Source organism: Natrix helvetica (genome assembly GCF_964273705.1).
Source record: "Natrix helvetica genome assembly, chromosome: 4".
Lineage (NCBI taxonomy): Eukaryota > Metazoa > Chordata > Lepidosauria > Squamata > Natricidae > Natrix > Natrix helvetica.
Genome location: NC_138550.1, coordinates 172,153,594 through 172,169,172, shown reverse-complemented (window position 1 = coordinate 172,169,172; position 15,579 = coordinate 172,153,594). Strand labels below are relative to the sequence as shown.

Here is a 15,579-nt window from a genome sequence, read left to right as displayed (position 1 = left end):
AAGCCGAACCCCTCCCAGCTGGTACTAGTGCCCAACTTGCTGGATTACATGCCCTCACACGGGCCTTGGAGCTAGCCCGAGGCTTTAGTCAACATTTACACGGACTCAAAAGTATGCTTTCCTCATGGTGCAAGTCCATGGGGCCCTCTACAAGGAGAGAGGCCTCGTCACGGCAGGAGGCAAGGACATTAAATATGGTTCCCAAATTCAGTGACTATTGGATAGTGTATGGGCCCCCAAGGAGGCAGCAGTGGTGTATATTAGGGGCCACGCGAAGGGATTGTCCGACACCGAACAAGGAAATAACAAAGCAGATAGCATCGCTTGTGCGGCCGCCTTTCTGCCCCTCACGATGCCTCACTTGTGGAGTCCTCCACAGCAACAACCCCCCTCCAACTCCCCCCAGGAGGTGCAACAGGCAGAAGCGTTAGGGGCCGCAATGGTGGATGATGGTGGGTACTTCCAGACAACCGAGTTTTTGTCCCCCAACACATGGCCTGGGAGGTGGTCTCCTCCCCCCATAAGTCTCTCGCTCTTGGAAAGACAGCCCTCGCAAAGGCTTTGGCACGGCAGGTGTACATTGACAACATTTCTAGCATCGCAGCCTCTGTTTGTGCCCGATATCAGATTTGTGCCGCCAATAACCCCCGTCAAGGCCCCCTGCTTCCCCAGGGCCATCAACCAAAGGGGGTTTACCCATTTGATTCCTTAATGATTGGTTTTACCGACATGCCCCGATCGGGCCAATATATGGCGGTGCTTGTCATTGTTTGCACCTATACGGGATGGCCTGAATGTATTCCAACCGGAACCAAGGAAGCCTTTGAGGTAAAAGAGCTCTACTCAACCTTATCATTCCCCAATATGGTTTACCGACCCGCATATCCTCAGACAATGGCCCCGAGTTCATCCACGAAGCTACCCAAAAGATTGCGCAGATGCTGGGGATCACCTGGAAGTTGCACTGCGCTTTTCACCTTTCTTCCAGGCGCAAAGTTGAAAGGGCTAACTGCACAATTAAAGAAAAACTAGCAAATATTTGCCAGGAGACCCATCTCAAATGGCCCGATGCCCTCAGCATGGCCTTGTCAGCTGTACGTTGTGTGCCTACCATTTTGGTGTGTGAACACGCTGAACTTGATGCATCAATAAATCTGTATCTCTTTTACCTTTGTGGTCTCGTGTCCCATTGGAACCTGCTGCGACATTTCCAGTTGTGTCAGATCGGCCTGACAGTTGCCCCCTTGCAGAGAAGAGAGCTGCAGGCACCTGCCAGGGGCACACAAACCGCTGGCAGGAGCTATGGCACCACCTGGATACCAATGATGCCCACATCACCAATGCCACACTGCAGCATGAGAGGCTGCCAAAGCCTGGAGATGGCCAGGCTCTGCATGGGATGCCACAGGCCAACGCAAGCGGCATTCATTGTTGGAGACCTCCTCGTGACCTTCGGTTCCTTCACCCGCCATAAGCAAAGGCTGGGTGTGTGTGTGTGTCACAACCCAATCTCCACCCGCTTGGACTAAGCGATGCACTCCTGGGCTGCCCCTGGCGGCCCCCTGGAAGCCACAGCCACTCACAGCGTTGGCACTCCAGCATCATCAAGACCACGTGCCCCAGTGGCAAAGCAACCCCGAGGGAGGGCCTCTGCCCCTCCACCTGTCAGAGACACACAGAGAGGGGCTATTGGGCCAGAACACATTGGGAGGGGGGGAGTTCTAGTGTAGGAATACCTGGGCTCCAACCTGGGCCTGCCTGGTGGGCAGCAGCCCTGAGCAAAAGAGCTTGGCCCACCAGCCGGGTTGTCTGCGGGGACAGAAATGACTTCAGGGACTCCAAGCAGACTCTAACTTTATTCTTGTGAAGCTGTGCTATGTATCTGCCCACCCCCCTCTGCCAAGGGGGAGGCCTGTGTGGCATCCATCCCACCACATACGCAAGAAGGGGGGGGGGCTGCGAGCGAGTGGCATCTGCAGCAGCCGAGAAGTGTGTGCAAAGTAGCCCCCCCCCCTCTCTGGGCTTGAAGAGTGCAAGCAGAAAAGAGGTGGGAAGGGGGCAGACCCAATAGCAGAAACAGCATTTAGTAGAGAATATCTCCTCCCCTCTCCCCAAGGCACAGAAAGGAAGAAAGCTGGTCTCTGCTGCCCCCTTGCGGTGAGAAGTGAAACTGCCCTGCATCTCCTCCAATCTTTCCATCCTGCAAGATGCCCCCTGCTCAGTCGGTGCCCACCCTCCTTCCTCAGGGGCTGGTTCAGGGCCCATCAATCATCTCCTGTGACTGGCTGTAGTAGTAGAAACTGCTCCGTTCCCTGAAGAGCTGGGCCCGGTGCCTGGTCTCCTCAGACCCCTTGGCCAAGCGTTGGGGGGGGCGTCCAAAGCCCCCTCCGCCTGGGCTCTGCAGGCAGAAGACGTCCTAGGACAAGGGAAGAAGAGAGACCCCTCAAGAGGGCGGCTTCTGGGAGAGAGCAGCAGGGCAGGGAGACGCTCGGGGACCCTCACCCCAGGGTGCACTTCCACGGACATCTTTCCGCCCAGGTTCATGGTCCGTCCGTTGTGCTGGATCAGCAGGTTCAGGCCTGGGGATCCCGGATCGCCCCCTGTCCGAAAGGGGAGAAGGGACCGTCTGGGAGGGAGAGGAGATGCCGGACAAGCCCCATCCAGCCCTGCAGGGCGAACCTTCCCTCTCCTCCCTCCCAGCCATCCCTCTGGGCCCCCAAGCCCACCCTGGCCTCCCCACCAGGTCCAACGGAGGCTGGTGGAGAACTGGCGGAGATGCTCTGGGGCTGCCCCATTGGGCAGGGAAGGGCTTTCCAACCCTGTGATTTTGTAAGTTCAGCCCACAGCCGAGAGAGGGGCAGCGGAAGAACCCCACCGGCAGACACAACAGGACCACCCAGGTCAGCCAAGGAGCCCCAGAAACCCTCACCTTGCAGCCCATAGGGCTGGAAAGCCCGGCGCTCGCTCAGCACGGACAGGACCATCTCCTCCCGGAACTGCAGCTCTCGCCGGACCCCGGACCCTCCCCGGAACAGCCCAGCCCCCCCTGTGTCTGGCGCCAGCTGGAAGGTTCGCAGGACCACTGGATACCTGGGGGAGGAGGAAGAGAGCCAAACTCCTGCTGCACAACAGACTGAGGGTATACACAGCCAACACACACACACACACAAACACACCAGCCGCCTGCCTCCGAGTGGGGGGATCAACGGTGGGACGGACGGCAGAGGTCTAGGAAAAGGAGCAGCCGGAGTGAGCCGGCTTGCCAGGGCAAACCCCCCACCACCGCCAGTCACCCCCACATTCCTTGAAGCCCTGTGGGAGGAGGAGGCTCATCGGCCAGGACCAGATGCCAACAGCGCCCCCTTCGGGTTCTGTCTGCACCCACCGTTTTTCCAGGATCTCCGGATCAGTGATGCGGGTGTTGGTCATGTGGGTGTGCACCCCACTGCGGCCATGCCAGTCAGGCCCCGCTCCGGCCCCTCCGGCCACCGTCTCGTAGTAGCCGACGTGCTTGTTCCCAAACGTGACGTTGTTCATGCAGCCCTGGAGGACGGGGAAGGGGACAGCATGGGGGCTCCCTGGGCAGCTGCAGAAGCCCTCCCCCCACCGCAGGGCGGAGAGGAAAGGCCCCACTTTGGGGGAAGGAGACTCCTGGTCTCAGACGGTGGAAACGCTCCCGGGAGCCTCCCCAGGTGGCCTCTGGACCTCCCCACCCCTCTCGGCCACTTGCCAGATTCACAGAACCAAAGAACTTCCTGGCCCAGCTGGCATCTGCACGAGGCCGCCAATGCCCTGGTGGAGAAGCTGCGTGACCCCAAACCGAGTGTCTGAGACCCCAACCTGGCCTTTCTGCACTCCCCTCACCTGTGAGGCGGCACAGACTTCAAACGCCCGGAAGATGACGTCCACCACCCTCTGGGAGGTCAGCACGTTGCCCCCCACCACGCCAGCATCCAGGGAGGGGTGAAGGATGGAGCTCTCGGGGACCACGATGCGCACGGGGGACAGGCAGCCCTACGAGGAAGCAGCAGGAGACACTTCAGGCCCTCCGACAGTCCCCACCCCAACTTCTGCTCGACACCCCCCACCCACCAGCTCTGTTGAGGATGAGGGTTAGCCCCTTCCCTCTGCACCTGGTTGAGGGGGATGTCCTCGCCCACCATGCAGCGCAAGCAGTAGATCAGGGCGGAGAGAGTGATGGCACGGGGGGCGTTCCAGTTCCCATACACCTCCTGGCCGGTTCCTGTGAAGTCAAACAGTGCAGTGCCCTGGGGGGGGGGGGGGAGAGGTTCCATTAGCCCTCCCCCATCCAAGTTCACTGCTGCTCTCAATCCTTCTCAGATCGGCTCCCCCCCCCCCCGGGGGGCTCCTTCCTGCTCCTGCACCCACCGTTCCGTCTTTGCGGACTGGCACAGGGGAGGGGGGCATGGGAGGAGATCGTTCTGCATGAGTGGGCACTCACACACGTGCTCCCTCTCTCCTCCTGCCAATAGGGATGTGTGTGCGCGCATTGCGCTCGCCCGCCAGTTCCGCGGTCTGGTTCCAAACGGCTCAAGGCACGGCAGTGGACCGCTGCCCGAGGTTTGGGAACCCTGGAGCAGGCAACCCCTCCCAGCACCAGGATTCCGTGACACTCTCACCTCCTGTGGGTCCACGGTCACCCGGAGACAAATGGGACTGCCGTCGTCCATGAAGTCCTTGGCCTCCACCTGCAGCGGTTGGTCTACGTGTCCACGGCGTGTGGCAAACTTCCTCAACATCGTTTGGACGGCGATCTCCGCGTTGGCCTGAGGGCACAGCCAGGGAAGAGCCGAGACCGCTGGGACTCTTGGGTGGCAGAATCCTCCCCATCCCGCCAGGGAGGGCACCCCAGGTGGGCTCCACACCGCTGCCCCCACCCTTGGGGCTCCAGAAGTCTTCAGGGGAAGCAGCCCGAACTGCCCTCTCCAGAGCGGGGCAGGCCTGCCGCAGGGGAATAGTACAGTACTGGGAGCCTCTGGTGCTGAGTGCGGGAGGCCTGTTTGAATGCACCGGGGCCCGTTAAGCAGAGGGGCGTCTCCTCCCCTTCCAGAAAGTGGCGGGAAATGTTGACCCCAACCACAGCAGATGATCCCACCATAAGCACTGGAGGGGGGTCTCCAACTCCCTCTTCACTCTCCTCTGGCCATGTAACGTGGCAGACCTCCCGCCGGGTCTTTGAAAACCTCCAAGCAGGAGGCACGTCCTGTGGTCAAACTAGGAGGGGCGAGACCCTTCCTCACCTGAATGTGGCTCATGTACGCCTGAACCACGCCCAATCCGTACTGCTCAATCAGCTCCTTCACCAACTGGATCCCCCTCTGATTGGCGGCCACCTGGGCGCGCAGGTCCGACAGGTTGTCATGGAGGCTGCGGGTGCCGCTGCTGCCGGGCCGTTGGCCAGGGGCCAAGAGGGCTGCGGTGACGGCTGCAAGGGAAGAGGCTCCCCAGTGGCATTTGGAGTGGCAAACACAGCCCCCACCCCACCTGCAGAACCGAAGCCCCCTCCCCTCCCCAAAGACCCACCTTCCTCCTGGAAGATGCCCTCCTTCACCAGCTTGAAGGAGATGAAGATGGCCCCCTCCTCCTGGAGGGAGTGGGAGTGGGGGGGCATGGAGCCCGGGGTGATCCCCCCAATGTCGGCATGGTGACCCCGGCTGGCCACAAAGAAGATTGGCCTGGGCTCCTTCTCCCAGAACACCTGGAACAAGCAGCAGCCACTCCGCAAGGGGCCAGGGAAGCACACAGGGGGGCTGCAGGCCAAGTGCAAGTCCCCCCTGCCTCCACAACCCCCCTGAACTCTCCTCTCCGGGAGAAGCCCAGGCCCCACCCTCAGGGAAAGCTCTGCGTCCCCAATTGCCCCTTTGGAAGCGTGTGTGTGTGTGTGTGACTCACGGGGGTGATGACCGTCAGGTCGGGCAGGTGGCTGCCCCCAGCACAGGGGTGATTGCTCAGGATCACGTCCCCCTTGTGAAGGTCAGGGCCCAGGTGCTGAATCTGCAGCGGGTGAAGCGAAAATGGGTGGGTGGGAGGGAAGGCCTTGCAGCTGCGGGCCTCCATGGAGGTCTGGGGGCAGCCCCTCACCCTGCAGAAGGCTCCCCCCACCCCACCCAAAGGCAGCTCTCTGGCGGAGCCTACCTGGAATTGCACCGTCTCCTGCATGGCCCCCAGGTGGACGGGGATGTGGGGGGCGTTGGAGACCAGCCCCCCGTCCGGCCCAAAGAGGGCGCAGGAGAAGTCCAGCCTCTCCTTGATGTTGGTGGAGATGGCCGTGCGCTGCAGGACTCGGCCCATCTGCTCTGCTCGGGAAAAGAGGGGGCTGTTCTCTAGGGGGCCCCGGGGCCCATCCTGCCCATGGGCGGGGAGGGAGCGCTCCAGTCCCCCACGCTCACCTGCAATGCTCATGAAGCGGTGGGAGAAGATGGACAGCTGGACAGGGTCAAGCTCAGGCCCAATGGGACGGAAGGCCCCCGAGCCCACTGCGATGTGGATGTCCCCCAGGGCCGTCAGGGAGGCTGTGCAGCCGGGCTCCACCAGGATGGTGCTGCAGGGGCATCAAGGGGCCCTTCAGGGGCTTCCCCTGGGTCACACAGCCCTCTCCCCACATCTCCCCTGGACCGCCAGCAGTGGGCATCACCCGAGGACTCCGTAAGCTACAGCTGGGCTTTTATTTCCTCTCTGCCTCCATAGCTGCTTTTCTGCTCTAAGCCTAGCCCTGTGCCCCCCCCGTGCCCCCCCCTGACCTGTTCTTGTCCACCAGGATGCTGGGGCCAGGGATGGAGTGGCCGTGGAAGAGGTTCTCCAGCAGGTAAACGGGGGTGTGCTGGTAGCCCCCCTCAAAGTAACAGCGGGTGACCTGTAGGTGGGGAGGGGCTCATCATACAGAAGCCCCCCAACTGGCACAGCTCTTTGGCTGCTTTTGCCCAACACATAGGCTCACCCTGCAGCCCCCCGCCCCCCCCGCCACTGCCCCCGACTGGCATCATTTGGAAGCTGGTCTCCCAAACTGCCCCTCCCCCCTACAGGGCTAGAATTTCTGGGAAGGGGAGGAACGAAGGAGACCCCCACCCCTCTTGAGGTCGCCGGGCAGCTCCAAAGGCCGAGGAGCCCTGGGGCTTTGTTCCCTGGGTTGGACAGGGGAGGGGGTGCAGTCTCCAAGGAAGGACCGGCAAGGGGCTTGATATCCACAGCAGAAAGCAGTGGTAGTTAACCTGGTCCCTACCGCCCACTAGTGGGCGCTCCAGCTTTCATGGTTTGCTGCTTTATAAATTTTATAAATAAAAGTTACTTCCCTACTTTATGAATCACCGTGACTGTGGAACCGGTGGGCAGTTAGAAAACTTTACTACTAACGGAGATGCAAAAGTGGGTGGTAGGTATAAAAAGGTTGACCCCCCCAGGGCCAAAGGAACTTCAGGGCTGGGCTGGGAGGGAGGGAGGGGCTCCTCAGACACCCCCCCCAAAAAGGCTTGAGTCTCTTCTGCATGAAAGGGGCCCAGGCAGGAGGACCAAGGGGGCCCCTGAGAGGATCTAGGTTGGGGCCCTGGACTCTCTCGGCAGAAGTCCCAGGTGTGACTCAGTCAGAGGCCCTTCTCAGAGGCCCCGTCCTCATCGCTGTGGACGATGGGCCTCTGCCAGAGGACTGAAAAGAACAAGCGTTGTGGGGGTGGGGAGGAAGGTCTGATGCCAGGACTGGACAAAAGACTCTTTCAGCCTTTGGAGGCGAAGGTGCTGCTGGTGGGCAGGAGCCAGCAGGGAGTTGCCAGGAAATGCCCTCCCCCCACTGCCATCACTCAACGGGCTTTAAAGGGAACAAGGTCCACCTCCTTGCCCCAGAGAAAGTCTCCCTTGACCGCCCCCCACCCCCCGCCCCCTCCAGCTTCTTCTCAGCCACTTCAGGCACCTCTGACCTGATCAGGGTTGGCAGCACCTGGCAAAGGCTCGAAACACGAGGTGGCTGCCAGGAGCTGTGCCCGAAGCTGCTCAGCTTTTCCCAGTGGGGGTTTGAGCTGGGGGAACGTGCCCTTGCCACCCTTCCAAGGTCACCTGGTCCGGCCGCGCAGGGAGCAGCGCAGCACAACCCCACCCCCACCCCCCCGCAGTTGGCACCGAGGAGCTCCTGCCTGGTCCAGGGTGGCAGGAAAGCAGCGAAGGCAAAGCGGCAGCAAGTCAGCCGGAAGAGTTAGGAAGGACCGACCACCAAGCCCCAAAGGACCCTTGGAGGAGGGAGTTTGCGGGTGATGCAGGGAGGGGGGAGGGGAGGGAGGGGAGGAGACTGGCAGGAAGAAGAGGCAGAAACCAGCAAAGCCAACTTCAAGAGGGGTAAATGCAAAGCGCTTCTTCCGTTAGACTGGGAAACATCCCTCCATTCTTCGCATTGTTGGAAAATGTCCACACTCCCCATTGCGCCCAGGGACCACACAGTGGAAATGGCAATGGGAGGGAAGAGAGGGAAGAGGCTGGGGGGGGGGGGCTGTCTCTGGGAGACCCCCGAAGGAGCACTGCTGCCCCTCCCATCTGGGATTCTGGAGTGGGGAGGCAGGAGAGGGGCAGGCCCACCAAAGGTTGCATTCACACAGCAGCCCCCTCTAACCTTTGTTCCTTCAAACTGTTTGGGGGTTGGGAGACCCTCCCTGGGTGGTTTCCACTTCACAGCATTGTGCCAATTAGAAATGAAACCCTGGAAGCAGCTGGAGCCACGTTGGGCCGATGCCAGTCCCAGGGTGGCTTCCCAGGAGGCACCCGGCATTCGCAACAGACGTTCAACCAGCTGCCTTCCGGGAAGGGCCCTGGGAGGACTGCGAGGGCCCAGGGGGCCAAAGCTGAAAGGCACCTGCAGTTCCGGTAGGGAAGCCCAGCCTGGAGCCAGGGGGGCAGTCGTACCATTTCCAGGTTGGGGGGCTCTTTGCAGACCGGCTGAGGCTCTTCCTGGCCCATCCCACAGCAGGCCATGCCCCTCACCCGCACGTCGTCCACCAGGATGGCTCGCTTGGGGATGGTGAAGCCAAATTCCTGCCGATACCTGGGCGGGAGGTCGGGAGGGCAGAGTCAGCATCAAGACCTCTTCTGGCTCCCCAGAGGGAGGGGCCTCGCAAGCCCTTTTCCCGGGTGGGGTGTGGGTGGTTATGCCACTGACCTATTGGAAAAGGCTGCGCCAAAGTCTCCACGACTGCAGGTGCCGGCGTGGGCCAGGTAGCCCTTGGCCGAGCACATGAGGGCGCAGTCAGTCCGCTGGTAGCGCAGGTGCAAGAAGGCCTCGGTGGTGATCTGGGACCTGCAGGCAGAAGTGGGGGGGGGGGGCTTGACATCTTTCACCCTGGACGCAAAAACCGCCCCCTCCCGGCCCCTGGGGACCCACTTGGTAAAGCCCTGGGCCTCCAAGGCCTGCACACAGGCCTCCTCCAGAGCAGCCATCCGCAGGTCCAGATGGGCGAAGGAGGCTTCTTCGTAGACCAGCGAGCAGGGCTCCTGGGCCTCGTGGACGATGTCTGCCAGGGCCATCCCGTAGGCCGACAGGACCCCACTGTGCCTGTGGGGAGGAAGGGGAGACCCTGCAGAGTGGCAGGCAAAAGCCCCCCCCCTCTTTTGACCAGTGCAGACCCCCCCCCCCTTTGCCTGGGAAGGCAAAGATGACCAAGGCCATGGTTCCCCTTCCCTGGGACAGGGATGCCCGTGTGCCCCCTGCATGTGCTGGCAGAGGAAGAGGCCTGCTTGGCAAATGCACCACTGGCAGCAGCCCTTCCGGGACGGCCTCCTCCCTCACCAGGAACCTACTTGTGGATGAAGACCGAGCTCATGCCCAGTGCCCGGGCGATGGCGCAGGCGTGCTGGCCCCCAGCCCCTCCGAAGCAGGCCAGGACGTGGCGAGAGGTGTCGTGGCCCCGGGCCTAACAAGAGGGAGGAACAGCACAGTTGGGGGCAGGCCACGCTCTGGGGTGGAGGGATGGGAGGGCAGGGCCAGTCTCAGCCACCCCGGGCCGCCTTGTGTTCTGCTTTCAGGGTCGGCTCAGAGCAGCCGTTTCTTCCCAGCGCTCTTTGGCCCCTGTGGCTTCCAGAGTGGAGGGCCGCTGCTCAACGGGGCCGCCTCTGCCCACCCGAGTCACGGCCTCCGTCTGCAACCCTCTGCGCCCCAGTAAGAGGGGCCCCGTGGAGTCCAGCAGGGGCCTTTCTGGGGAGTGAGGCGAAGAGGAGCCGGTACCTGCGTCAGGGCCCGGATGGGCCTGCACATGGCTTCATTGGCCACCTGGATAAAGCCCATGGCCACCTCCTCAACGCTGAGGTCAGGCCGGGCTTCCCCAGAGGCCTTCACCTCGGCCGTCAGTGCCTGGAAGGCCTGCAGGGAGGCCCCGTGTGACAGCGGCTGCTTCTCGTCAGGTCCAAAGATGTGAGGAAAGTGGCTGGGCAGGAGGCGGCCCAGGCACAGGTTGGCATCCGTCACCGTCAGCGGCCCCCCTGCCACAAAAAAAGAAGGGTGCCCACCAATGATCTGCTGCCCAACCCCCCCTCACCCCCCCACACCCAGAATGACACAATGCAGCCCCCTCACCCTTCCTGTAGCAGGCAGGGCCGGGGAAAGCGCCTGCGGACTCAGGGCCCACGACGAACAGCCCGGACCTGTCGGGGGAAAGTGGAGAGGGGAATTCAGGAGAGCAGCTGGCATCAAACAGCCTCCCCCTCCCCAAACTCAGAGGCCTTGAAGGGAAAGGGCCCAAAAGGTGGCTGGGCCAGAGGCTGCTCTTCATCTGTCCCCACTCAAAGGAAGATGGAGGACGAATCGTCGGCAGCCTTCCTGTGGCCTCCCTGGGGGCCCAAGGCAGGACGCTCACCTGAAGAAGAGGCGGGAGCCGCCCCCGGCAGCCACCGTGTTGATGTCCAGCTGCGGCACCTGGATGTTGATGCCAGCAGTGGTGGCCTCAAAGACATGTTCGTACTCTCCGGCATAGCGGCTCACATCGGTGGAAGTGCCTGCAAGAGGATGCGGTGAGGCCCCCCTTCCCTCCCTCTGCTACGGACAGGCCACGGAGCCCCTCCGCTCCCACCACTCACCGCCCATGTCAAACCCGATGACCGGACGCCCTTCCGCATGATGGTAGCTGGTGACCGCATAGCCCACGACTCCCCCAGCAGGGCCTGAGAGGATGGCCCGAGAGCCGCTGAAAGCCTCCATCGGAGTCAGGCCACCGTCCGAACGCATGAATGCAACCAGCACGCCCTGCGGGGAGGGGAGGTGGCAAGGCCGGAGGGACCAAGGATAGGAATTTGGGGCAGGTCCCTTCGCCCTCCCTTCAAAAGCCCTCAGGGCAAGGGGGCCCTTCCCTCCCCGGACTGAGGGGAGGTGCCCAAGTCTGACGCAAGGAGCGCCGAGTGTGCCATGAGGACAGCCAGAGGGACTTCTCACCCGCCTGGCTGCTAGGTTGGAGATCAGAGAGCAGCCCAATTACTGCACACTTGGTGCACAACTCACAGGCTGTGCGTGACAACACACCAGTGCGAGACGCTTCCCATGCAGCGCCTGTTAGTTCACAAAGCTCAAACAAGGCAGCTTCTGCCTTAACACAAGCCTCTGGGTTGCAGCAAGCGACTGCAGGAGAGGGAGGGGAGCCTGGGTCGCTCGGGCAGACCGCAATCCCTGGAGGCCAGTTCAGGCGAATGCCCCCCTCCCCCCCTTCCTCCTCCTCACCTGCAGCTGCGAAGCAAAGCCGTCCCGGAAGCTCTGCAGGTAGCGGAGGATGCAGGGGGTCAGGTAGGCGTCTATGCAGGCGGTGTAGCCACGGGGCACCATGCGCACCATGGGCATCACCTCGGATGACAGCGAGACCTGCCGGAAGCCCAGCTCCCGGGCCAGGGCGCCCACCTGCTGCTCATGGTCAGGCCACCTGTCAGAGACAGCCAAGGCTGACCCCCGCAGGCCTCCATTGACCAGGTGCCGCTCTGGGCCAGCTGGCATGGGCCGCGTGGGGAATGGTGCCCCCTTGCCAGGTGGTGTGCTCAGGGCTCAGCCCCAGCCACTGAAAGGAGATCTGGAGTCTCCCGGTCCCGCTACTCCAGCCACCGCCAGCCTTTCCACGCATAAACCAGCGGCCAGCAGGAGACTCACAAAGCCGTCCAAAGTCACCTCCCGCCTAGTCTGTGCCAACCTCATTGATGCCCAGCTGCTAAACGCAGCCCTTGGCACCCAGAGGTTGCCTCTCCCAGTTGCCTTCTCTCTCAGCTGCCAGCAGCCCAGATGAGCAGCCCAGTTTCTACGTCTGCCTGCCATGGCACCAAGGGGGCTCCTTCCATGCCCGTGCGTCTCCCTGCTGGGGGGGGCTGCCCTGCAGGGTCAAGGTGCCCCCTCCCCAGGCACTGAACTCACAGGTAGGAGTGCAGCAGGACCACGGCCAGACTGCGGATGCCCCGTGCCAGCAGCGCCTCCAGCTCCCCTCGCAGGGCAAGGAGGTTCACAGGCTGCTTCACCACCACCGCCTCTCCGGTCACGCCTGGGGGGGAGAAGGGCCCACATCTGCACTCCAGAGGCTGTGTCCAGCTCTTCCCCACCGCCGCTCCCCCTTACCCAAGTGCCTGGCTGCCACTCGCACCTGTCACACGCTGCCCGGAATCAAAGAGTGGGCAGCCGTCCCGATGGAGCACCAGGCGCTCGTCCACCTCGACCACCGCCTCGTACAGGACCTCTGGCATTCGGACCTCCTGGGGTGGAGAGGACAGGAGGCCCGTGGAGAGAGCGGGCTTCAGGGCTGGCTCTGTGTGCTTGGGGGCAGCACAGACAGGAAAAGCAGGGGAGACCCCATGCCAGGAGAAGGGCCAGGCTGGGTCTCCAGGTTCAATGCCCTCCCTTGTGAGTGCCTTACTGGGGTGACTGACAGGCCACGCCCCTTGGGGCACAGATGGGCCAAAGAGGGCCAAGCACATCTGGGGTGGCCTTGGGGTCTGCAGCTGTTCAGCCACAGCCACTGTCTGGGTCCAGAAAGAGGAGTTCTCTCTGGGGGCCCTAACTCTTAGCAAGCGGGGTGGCGAAGACAGACAGGCCAGCCAAGGAACGAAAGGGCCTGGGGCCTCAGAACAGGAAGGGGCCCTGAGGCTGTGAGGCCTGGAAGGCCAGGGATGAGGGGGCAAGAAGGAAGGCTGGGCCAGCAGAGGAGGACGCCACTCTCAGTCTGTCAGCCCCCACCCCCACCCCCACCTCACTGTCCCAAGAGGCCCCAGGAGAGTGCAGAAGTGTTGGTGTGGGAGCAGAGCTGCTCATGGCCCCCCTGCCCCCTAGGCACTGGGGGGGGGGGTTCCAGCCAACCAGTTCCCCCCATTCACTTGGCTACCCCTGCCAATCCCAGGTGTAGCCCAGCACCCACCCTCCCTGCTGCTGGGGGAAGGTGGCACCAGCTGGCACAGAGATCAGCAGTCGGGAAGGGGGGTTTGGGGCACGTGTGTGTGTTTCTGTGTGCATGAATCCTCTTTGAAACTCAGCGCACTGACCAGGTCAAAAATGCTGGGCCGCGCCTGGTTGCCGATGTAGAGCAGGTCCCGGAAGCCCTTGGTGATCAGCAGGGCAAAGCGCTCGCCCTTCCGCTCCAGGAGGGCATTGGTGGCCACCGTGGTGCCCATTCGGATCCACTCGATGCAGGAGGTGTTGAGGGGCTGGTCTTTGGGGAAGGGGACCCCGCACTCCTGCTGAAGGGAAGGGTGGACCTGGAAGGTGGCTTCCTCCAGAGCCTCCCCTTCCCCCAAGCCCCGGGAGTCCAGAAATGGGACAGGCACAGCGCCCGGGATCGGGGCCTCAATGGGGGGGGGGGATAACAGAAGGGGGGGGGCATTCTTGGCCTTCCCCCGCAGGTCTGGTGCACAGCCACAGGGGGGAGCCAGTGGCAGAGACCCCCAACTCCTGGCCCCGCAGACCCTCGCTCTCTACTCGCAGGGAAGCGTCGACGGCTGCTGCGACGCGACGGGTCCGGGCACGTCTGCAGAGGCGGCGGCAGGGACGGAGAGGGCGGCCGCTCTGACCTCTTGCAGGATGCGGCGAATGCCCTCGGTGGGCGCGTCGCGGTAGTTGGCCGGGTCCTCGGAGAGCAGCTTCATCACGCGGATCTTGCCGTCGGGGCAGCGGGCGAAGAGGTCGGTGAAGGTGCCGCCGCGGTCGATGGCGAACTGGAACTTGCCCGGCAGCGGAGCAGCCATGGCGAAGGAGGCAAGCGGGGCGCCGGGAGACTTCACGGAAGGCAGAGCGGACGGACGGACGACTCTCGCAGCGGAGACAGCGCCTCGTCCCCCCAACGACTTCCCAGCGGCGGGGCGGGTGGGTGGGCGGGGCGCTCCTGCGCGCGCGGGGAAGCTAGGGGGCGGCGCCTGCGGGGCCCCTCCCGTCGGGGCGCGGGGCAGGCCGGGAAGCGGGCGGCCATGGCGGGGCTGGAGCTGCTGTCGGAGCAGGGTTACCGCGTGGACGGGCGGCGCGCCGGCGAGCTCCGCCAGATCCGCGCCCGCATGGGCGTCTTCGCGCAGGCCGACGGCTCCGCCTACCTGGAGCAGGGCAACACCAAGGCGCTGGCCGTCGTCTACGGGCCCCACGAGGTAGGTAGCGGCTGCGGGGCTGGGGCCGCCGGGCCGGCTTGGGGGGAGCCGAAGGGGGGGCTAAGCCGGTCCGCTGCCTCCCTGCGCCTGTCTCCCCCGCAGATGCGCGGCTCCCGGAGCAAGGCTCTGCCGGACCAGGCGCTGGTCAACTGCCAGTTCAGCATGGCCACCTTCAGCACGGGCGAGCGCAAGCGGCGGCCCCACGGCGACCGCAAGTCCAGCGAGATGACGCTGCACCTGAAGCAGACCTTCGAGGCCGCCATCCTCACGCGCCTCTTCCCGCGCTCCCAGATCGACATCTACGTGCAGGTGGGGCGCCGGGGCTCCTGGGGCGGCGGACGGGCGGGGCGGCGGACACGGGGCGCTGACCGCCGCTGGGCCGCCTTCAGATCTTGCAGGCGGACGGCGGCAACTACTGCGCCTCGGTCAACGCCGCCACCCTGGCCGTGATCGACGCCGGGATCCCGCTGCGCGATTACGTCTGCGCCAGTTCGGCTGGCTTCGTGGAGGAGAGCGCGCTGGCCGATCTGAACTACGTGGAGGAGGCGGCAGGGGGGCCGCAGGTGGCGCTGGCGCTGCTGCCCAAGTCCGGCCAGATCGCCCTGCTGGAGATGAACGGCCGGCTGCACGAGGACCACTTGGAGCGCATCGCCGAGGCCGCCCGAAAGGCCTGCCAGGACGTCCACGCCGTGCTCGACCAGGTGGTGCGCGAGCACCTGCGCCAAGGAGCCGTCCTGGCCGGGACCTGAGGGGGCCGGAGGGGCCGCCCTGGACTGCTTGGGAGCCCCCCCCCGCCTTCCCCTCGGACTGCTACTCTGGACGCCTCCCCCACCCCACCCACCCCTCAAATAAACGTCTGGAACCAACAAGCGCCCGTGGAGTCTCTTGCAAGGGGGTGGGTGGGCAAGAGGGCTTTCGGGCCGACGGGCATCTCCGCGCGGCCTTCCGGGAGAGCTGCCTCCGCTGTAGGCGGCCCTTCCTCGGGGCCTCCGCTCGGCCTCC

General features: G+C 63.6%; 2 protein-coding genes across 2 annotated transcripts; one reads left to right on the top strand and one right to left on the bottom strand.

Moving 5' to 3' along the window:
• Nucleotides 1-1,837: 1,837 nt before the first annotated feature.
• On the bottom strand, nucleotides 1,838-14,420 carry OPLAH (5-oxoprolinase, ATP-hydrolysing). Its single transcript, XM_081953044.1, is given in 27 exon segments — nucleotides 1,838-2,416; nucleotides 2,503-2,600; nucleotides 2,930-3,090; nucleotides 3,386-3,543; nucleotides 3,865-4,014; nucleotides 4,134-4,268; nucleotides 4,641-4,787; nucleotides 5,262-5,446; nucleotides 5,545-5,719; nucleotides 5,914-6,015; nucleotides 6,157-6,317; nucleotides 6,411-6,562; nucleotides 6,762-6,874; nucleotides 8,902-9,040; nucleotides 9,155-9,292; nucleotides 9,377-9,547; nucleotides 9,793-9,905; nucleotides 10,217-10,470; nucleotides 10,565-10,632; nucleotides 10,845-10,983; nucleotides 11,065-11,230; nucleotides 11,699-11,894; nucleotides 12,374-12,497; nucleotides 12,597-12,705; nucleotides 13,489-13,680; nucleotides 14,014-14,273; nucleotides 14,276-14,420. Coding segments are annotated over 27 exon segments (4,101 nt in total). The 5' UTR covers nucleotides 14,409-14,420; the 3' UTR covers nucleotides 1,838-2,254.
• On the top strand, nucleotides 14,389-15,446 carry EXOSC4 (exosome component 4). The gene is made up of 3 exons (XM_081953047.1): nucleotides 14,389-14,577; nucleotides 14,680-14,886; nucleotides 14,967-15,446. Exons 1-3 carry the CDS (start codon nucleotides 14,407-14,409, stop codon nucleotides 15,324-15,326), a joined length of 738 nt encoding a protein of 245 aa, XP_081809173.1. The 5' UTR covers nucleotides 14,389-14,406; the 3' UTR covers nucleotides 15,327-15,446.
• Nucleotides 15,447-15,579: the final 133 nt, after the last annotated feature.

Excerpts from the sequence above, each read along its gene's own strand:
- EXOSC4 (XM_081953047.1), top strand. The coding sequence starts at position 14,407 with ATGGCGGGGCTGGAGCTGCTGTCGGAGCAGGGTTACCGCGTGGACGGG. Across the intron at positions 14,578-14,679 it reads TCGTCTACGGGCCCCACGAG|ATGCGCGGCTCCCGGAGCAA; the intron begins GTAGGTAGCGGC and ends TCTCCCCCGCAG. Across the intron at positions 14,887-14,966 it reads AGATCGACATCTACGTGCAG|ATCTTGCAGGCGGACGGCGG; the intron begins GTGGGGCGCCGG and ends GGCCGCCTTCAG.